Raw genomic sequence first — 7,538 nt, 5'->3', positions numbered from 1 at the left:
TCAAAGAAAAATAGCTGAAAGTAAAAGAAATCAATATAAACAATATTTTATTCGCTTTGTGTCCAAAATGGGCAAAATTAATACTCCAAATGTATGCCAAGGCTTAAAGCAGCAACAACGCTACACGTGTAAGTAAAAATGTTTAAGTATCTGAACAAATAATTCTAGTCTCTTCCCAAATTTGATTGTCCTGACTAATCACCTGTTAGGCCTAATTAATTTTAGAATGTTTTAAATTGTTGCAATTGTGATGTATTTTAATGTGTGATATGATGAGGCTGTTGAGGAACTGTGATTGTTTTTTGAATTAATTAATTTTTTTTTATATGTTATTTTATAAATACTGATGATGGTGGAAAAATACACCGAAACGTATTTTAATTGATAAATAAAGACAATAAATGACTGAAACCCAGGAATTAATTTTGATTTGGAATTGAAACACAGTCAGGAAAGTATATATAATTTCAATTATGCAAGTTTTTTTGCATTGTACATTTTTATACTAATAATAAAAATTAATTAATCCAGTTGTTAGCTCGATATCTTTATCCCAACCTGCGGCGCTCAGTCAGAAGAACAAGGGAGGGAACCTGCGGCTTGACTTGCCACTTTCTTTGTCTTGCGTTCATAAGATTGCCGGAGAGATCTAAACACCTGGTTTAATTCGACTCCTGTTGATACTGAGGCAGGAATCTTGCAAATAATTACATTTAATTTCTATCAAATACAGATAAATTCTGGAATGTTATGGAGGGTGAAACGATCTTTCATTCCAACTACAGCACTACAAGTTACTAGACTAAAAGAAGTGGCGATTGAACCCACTTACAAAATATTTAACTATACTTTTTATAAATGGGCATTTTCTGGAAAATGTGTTATTTGGGCGATGTCACACAACAGTGCCTATTTCGCTTTAAGCTTCGGCTTATCTACAAATGTCCTTGTGGTGTGATTTTATCATACACGATGTCAATCGGATTAGAGTGGTCTACTTTAACAGCAAAATGAGTTTTTAATACACTATTTTCACGAGTCTTCACTATAATACTTATAATAATAAAAAAATGGGTCTTTCAAATTTAGTTTCAGCGCCGACTTTTGAGGATCTGTGTGTTGATAAGGAGGATCTAAAGACGCTTTGTCCATAAGAACATGTCACGTCATTTTGACACTCTATACTCGTATACAGGGTGATACAAAATTAGCGCCATTTCTTTTAAGGGGTTATAAGGACTCGCTAGGAGACTACGAGAAAAATATTGAAGGAAATGTTCCGAAAATGTCTAAAATATATTAACAGTTGAAAATCAAATTTCAACTTTGCTATTAAGTATTGTTTTGAAATTGTCCCATATTGATTGGTAGTTTATCGAAATACTTAAGCATTCAAAACGAAAAATTGCCATCTTTGCTTCAAATTATGAAAGTTTTTCATATTAAAAAGAACGCTAGAGACACTGAACGACTGGCTTCAGAAATTGAAGCAGATAGTGGACTATGGCGATGCTCGGGTTCCAGATATAGCGGAACAGATTGAGGATATAATTGCAGCAGAGTCAGGAGTATGCAAAGCATCGGGCAACAACCGACACTCTCCCAGGCACCGAATAAATGTCCCGAAAAGTCCCCCCAGGATGATACAGGAGGCTAGGACACATTAAATCCCTGGTCTAGTAAACACCGGTACAAATTGAGCACTAGTTAATTAACCGAATACGCAAAGCTGCTCGAAATGTGAGCCCAGACTGCTGTTAAGAGTGCACAATAGAGTGATATGACAGGAGCACAAACATGTCTGGAGTTAAGTTGGCAGAATTTGGTAGCCCTTTTGTGATCTATTAACTTAATTGTCTGTTATTTGATTGATATTGATCATTATTACGGAGACAGAGGAATCATGCTAATTTTAAATTGCCCTGTATATGTTATCACTTATCTTTTATATGAATAGTTTTCTTTAACTTTCTATCGACGAATAATATGCTTTCATATTCTATCCGAATTTTTCTAGATCCACTAATGCCATTTTTATACCGCTGTATAATGATAACACGATTCAGGCTTATCAGAATTTTAATCTTCGTGTTATTTGTCGCTGGTTTAACTATGGTTCTATTACAATCATATAAGTTTTTGGAAGTATTTGATGTCAACTTCTGGATTCAATATGCACCGTTTTATTTTCTTACAGTATATGTAAGTATCCATTATGATATATTTAAAACCAATATAAAAAGTAGAGTTATGAGAATTTTGTACTAAACAGTTTTTCAAATAACCTTTCGACTTTAAAGACGCCGGAATTAATCGATGTGATTCGATATTGCCTCCTCTGCATATGTACTTGAATATGTTACGGCTAACGTTCGAAGTGATGTTAATCTTGATATTAACCGGTTAGACTCGAGAATGACATGATTGCTTTCGTAATGTTAATGTTAAATTAATAACAGTTAATGTCCGAATATTGTCTTAGCTAAATGGTACTGGCGTAAGAAATATTCCTGGTAGAAAGTGATAATTTATTTACAGTGTATCTCATAATATATTCAACATGAACAAGCAAAAGGGATGAATTCGGCTTTATAAGATAATGTTAATTATATGAATTTATTTCCACATTAACATTACATTGGTGTTAAACTCGAGATTAACCAGTTAATGTCGAGATAAGCCAAGTTCTAAGTTTAACCGTAACATATTCAAGGTATTTCATGAGTAAGAGGCATTATTTTAACCCCGTATTCTACGTCCGAAAGTAACTCTAGTTTGCTAAGGGTACAATTCAAGCGATGATTTCCATTTAAATGTGCCATTTCCATTATCCAATTTGCCCCACCTATCTTACTTTAGAATCCTAACCGAGTTTTAAAGAAATTTAACATTTCTCATTTTTTTAATTAAATTTCAACACCCAATCCGCAATGAAAATCCGCAATGAAACATTTTGTAGCTCTCATTTATATAGCAAACTATGGTTATTTTCGGACTTCGGACTAATGCCAGTTCCTCATGCAAGATTTTGTATATATACATACATATATACAATGTATGTATAATTACATACATAATATAATTTCCGATGACTTTCAATTAAATCACTAATTATTTTGGGGTTTCAGATGGTCTTAAACTCGTATCTAATGATCACATTATATGATATTTGGACGCCAAGATTGAAGATAGCCAGAAGATGCGTTTTTACAGACTTACAATTATTAGGATCAGATTTTAAAGCGCAGATTACATCCGACGCTAGCACTAAATCTATCTTGTTTCTTGTATATCTTAGTCTCATAACTAGTTTAATGATTACTCATATAATATCTCTGAATTCTAATCGAAGAGATATATTTATCATCGCACTTTTAATGGATGAAAATGTATCCCCAACTGTAAGTAATTAATTAAGTCTAACATTGAGTTTCATAACAAGTCACAGAAATGCATGCCTTTGACAAATTGAAAAGCACGCAACTAAGTACGTTTCATCTGATTACGATTATGTGTAATTGAATGATCAATCACTGAAACGGTTCATACAGCACGTCATTTTGTAGCTTGCAGAGATATCTCATTGGATAATTTGCGGAATTTCATGTGTGTCTTATGGAATTCTGTGCCTTCCAGCGTATTACGTATTATATGGCCTTTTCTACTTACAATTTCATTTCGAAATCCTATTAAAATATGTACAAGAAATAAATGGTTATCTCAAATTTGATCGTCAAACCAATAGAGCTGTTGAGTCACATCAGAAAAAAGTGAAGAAGAGTCTTGGATTCATTATCAAACGCCACCAAGAAATATTGATGTATAGTATAGATTACCCATACATGCATGCTCGTTATGTTAAATATGCATATTTTAGATTTGTGCAACAAGTTTCTGCGTATTGTGTACCTCATTCACTTTATACTATAGGTGCCATGCTTATTTTAATGTTTGCCATATTTTCAGTCTTTGTGGTAAGTTTATCTGATGTAAAATAATATTTCATGATGTTTTCCACTTACCATATTAAACTTACTTTGTTAATCATTCTAGCCGGAGAACGGTAAATCTTTCAGAAATTTTTTCTATGTTATTACGAGAATAAAAAAGGTATCGTCAGTCAATCAATCAATCAAATCAGTCAAAGTTTTAATGTTTTAATATTTTGAACAGACAGACCGACATAGGTCGATAGCCCTTTTGTATAACAAATTATGAATTTTTACCACTTCTATTTTAGCCGATGTACACATGGGTTCAATCAGTAATTGCCGCGGCAACTTTTTTTGAGGGAGCTTTTTACTTATGCTATCAAGGACAGATTATTGAGAACATGGCAAGTAGAACAATATACTGAAAAAGATAAATATCTTCCTGAATCCATTATAACATATGTAGTTGTCATGAAAAATCCCAGTCAATCTCGAACCTTTCTGACTTTTTAATAGTTGACAAAAGATCGGAATTTAACTTACATTTTGCTTAAAGACATTAATATTTTCTACTTTACTGAATCGCTCAGTATTGATGACCAGATACAATTTTGTAGAATGAAAAATTTGTGTCAGAATTGGAAAATCTGGAATGGTTTACATGGAATAAGGATAATATAAAAATTTACTTAATCCTGCACCATACGGCAAACCTTAAACTTAACGTAAACGTAAAATCGTTTAAGTCATTAAACTTGGATTTATTTAAACAAGTAAGACTTTTTATTTAGTGGAAATAATAAAACTTAATTTTAATGTACCTTGTCGTATAATGCGTTATAAACGATTTAAAAATTCGTGTCTCCTTTCTGTGGTCTCATACACGGTGATTCAAAATTGGCGTCATTCCTTTTATGGCCGTCAATTACTCTCATTTTTGTAAAGTGTGAAACACAAATAATTTTTTTTATTTTTTTCAAAATATATAATTAAATCGAAGTTTGAATCAATTAATTACTTTTTTTCGTACATAATTTGGCAATAGCAATCCTCATAAACACTGAAAAAAATATTCTACGTTCTTTTCAAAATTATCGTCTGCTGTTCAGAGCGAAATTGCCTATGTATTTTTGTTTCTTCATATTAGTAACATTAGCCTTAATATTTCAAAATTTTAATAATATTTAGTATGCCAATAGTTTCACTGAATTACTTCAGTCTTTATGAAACTTTTGCAACTCGATATTTTAAGTCATGCTTGCAGGGTTTGAGCGTGGAATTTATTAGTGATTGCTAAAACTTTCCGCCTTTTAAGGGCAGAATAAGGAAATATTTAAATATGGATATCAATTTGTTTTAATTAAAAAAATAGTTAAACTGTTTTAAATGAAAACAAATATTGAGTAGTATCCCCACGATATGGTTAAATCTTCAAATGTTCACTTGGTTATATATTAAGTTAATAACGGGAGACGCTTATTTGTTATTTGATCCAGATCTCTTAATATAACCATAGAATGTATTGCAGAAATTCACTTGGAGAATTTGTACTTATGCCTGTCATATATCTAATATTTATAGATATACCTACATTCTGCATTGATATATTTACATTAAAACATAATTTTAGATGGTGAAACTTGCATACTCACTAACAAATATCCTCAGATCCACAAGACATTAGAAGAGACTTATAAGATGGAAAGTTATGAAAGATTTTGCGATGTAAGAGAATGTGTGCCTGTTAGTCTGGTATACGGTTTTCCATAATAAACTGTAAAATTTAATTAGCTATTTAAAATGTATCAATTTGACTAATAAAGGATTTCATGTTTCTAAACTAGAAAAATGGCAATATTTTGAACTGTTTCGCTAGTTTTTATTTGCCCTTATTGGTGCACGCAGCAAGTATAGTACATTTCGAATTGTACAATTTTTCCAATTTTAGTACCTTGTTTTAATGGAGATCAGTTTCTATAAGAACAGCAACAAAATGTTAATCGAAATGTTGCTCTTCACATTTATTGCATTTATTATATAAATGTCTATCCAATTCTTCTTCACTGTTAATTAATATTGCTCTAAAATTTCATGGAATCTTAGATTATGAATTGCATCAGTCTGTAATCCAGATTTCGAAATTTAAACTAAAGTCTTCGCATATCACACAACCTTCACATTTGCATTATCTGGCAAAGTGAATTTTCCCTGGATGAAAATAATCGTTTCCCGTAATTGTTGAATTTTTATAGATGGTTGATGTGGTTTTATTGTGAAAACTAGTTACTTTTAAAAATATAATAGTTTATTTGCAAAAGTACACTACTGCCCATGTAAACAAACTAAGTAAACAATCCTTACTTAAATCAGGTACTTCAAAAGTTTGGTTGTAAATGATTTAACTGATTAACCTTAATAACCAAAAAGTATCCGTTGGTCACTTTTTAAACTATCGATTTTAAGGAATAATTAATGATAAGTTTTAAGTAGTTTTATATCTTTGTCCTTGCATTGATTTAAACAAAGCAGACTATACAATTAAACTGCAGGATGTAAAGTAGAGCTATAATTATCATTCGAATCAGTTGCTCTCAAGACTACTGGTTAGTCCAACTAACTTAACTTAATTATGGTTTTAAATAAGGTCGTTTCCAAGAAGAAATTTAATAAATACTTGATGGAAGAAATGCTCGTAAAAGAGCCATTTTGTAGATTCAACACAACTACTGCTGAGGGTGGTATGTATTAAACATATTGGCTTATCTATTTATTTTTCAGATGTTTTTATTTAATATTGCCAACTGCCCATTTGGAAATTCAAAATTAAAAATCAAGCACTATATTTAAAAGTTCCAAAAATATTAATGTTGTTTGTTTCCGAGCTTTTCCTCATAATAATATTTTTTTAATTGCAAAAAGTTATTGAATTTATACTTCACTTACGTTAATGTCCCGGTTGGTGCAGTTCAATTGTATCGCAAATAATATTGTTCATGCTAATATTTTAATTTATTTGCACTTTTTACTACTCCACTATATTATTACGGGTCACTTAAAAATGTTAAATTGGTTTTGCTAATGCTGAGATTTGGTTACTCAATAATATGGTCTAAGTTATGTTCAAATGCATTCTTACAACATTTTTAATAATGTAAGCTGTTTAGTGCCTTTTTTCTTTGTTGGTTATATCTTGGATTGGCCGTTCCGACCAAATCGGATTTATTCGTTTAAATTGCCCTTAACGCCTATATTGTTTCATGTATTTGAGGAGAAACTTTTTGATAAAAAATAACACTTTTACTTATACTTTTTTTATTCTACTTATTACTATAAGTTACAATTTGATGACATTCTCATATATTATAGACACTTTAATGCCTATTGTTTACCGAGTCCTTATGACAATTGGATACAAATGTACCAGAATTTTACTTTATATGTTATTCATCATTGGTGTCATTATGGTTTTGGTTCAAACATACCAATTTCTGGTTGTATTTGATTCAAGTTTTTGGATCCAGTACGCGTCGTACTTTTTACTTTCTTTATATGTAAGTATTTTAAAGAATGTATTTTCCATCCTCTCAAATCTATTTCTTTTGGGTC

At 31.0% G+C, this 7,538-nt stretch overlaps 1 protein-coding gene across 1 annotated transcript; it reads left to right on the top strand.

Moving 5' to 3' along the window:
- Positions 1-2,023: 2,023 nt before the first annotated feature.
- On the top strand, positions 2,024-5,775 carry LOC125505810. The gene is made up of 6 exons (XM_048670417.1): positions 2,024-2,202; positions 3,129-3,401; positions 3,567-3,820; positions 3,878-3,974; positions 4,241-4,336; positions 5,563-5,775. Exons 1-6 carry the CDS (start codon positions 2,026-2,028, stop codon positions 5,614-5,616), a joined length of 951 nt encoding a protein of 316 aa, XP_048526374.1. The 5' UTR covers positions 2,024-2,025; the 3' UTR covers positions 5,617-5,775.
- Positions 5,776-7,538: the final 1,763 nt, after the last annotated feature.

The sequence above is a fragment of the Dendroctonus ponderosae genome, unplaced genomic scaffold (assembly GCF_020466585.1).
Source record: "Dendroctonus ponderosae isolate FM_Combo_2020 unplaced genomic scaffold, Dpon_F_20191213v2 Dpon_F_20191213_1, whole genome shotgun sequence".
NCBI lineage: Eukaryota > Metazoa > Arthropoda > Insecta > Coleoptera > Curculionidae > Dendroctonus > Dendroctonus ponderosae.
This window is presented reverse-complemented; position numbering and strand designations above follow the sequence as displayed.

What these genes read in the sequence shown, in the direction of transcription:
- LOC125505810 (XM_048670417.1), top strand. Translation starts at nt 2,026, where the DNA reads ATGCCATTTTTATACCGCTGTATAATGATAACACGATTCAGGCTTATC. An exon ending in ATGAAAATGTATCCCCAACT is followed by an intron (nt 3,402 to 3,566) that starts GTAAGTAATTAA and finishes GTCATTTTGTAG; the next exon opens with CTTGCAGAGATATCTCATTG. An exon ending in CCATATTTTCAGTCTTTGTG is followed by an intron (nt 3,975 to 4,240) that starts GTAAGTTTATCT and finishes CTTCTATTTTAG; the next exon opens with CCGATGTACACATGGGTTCA.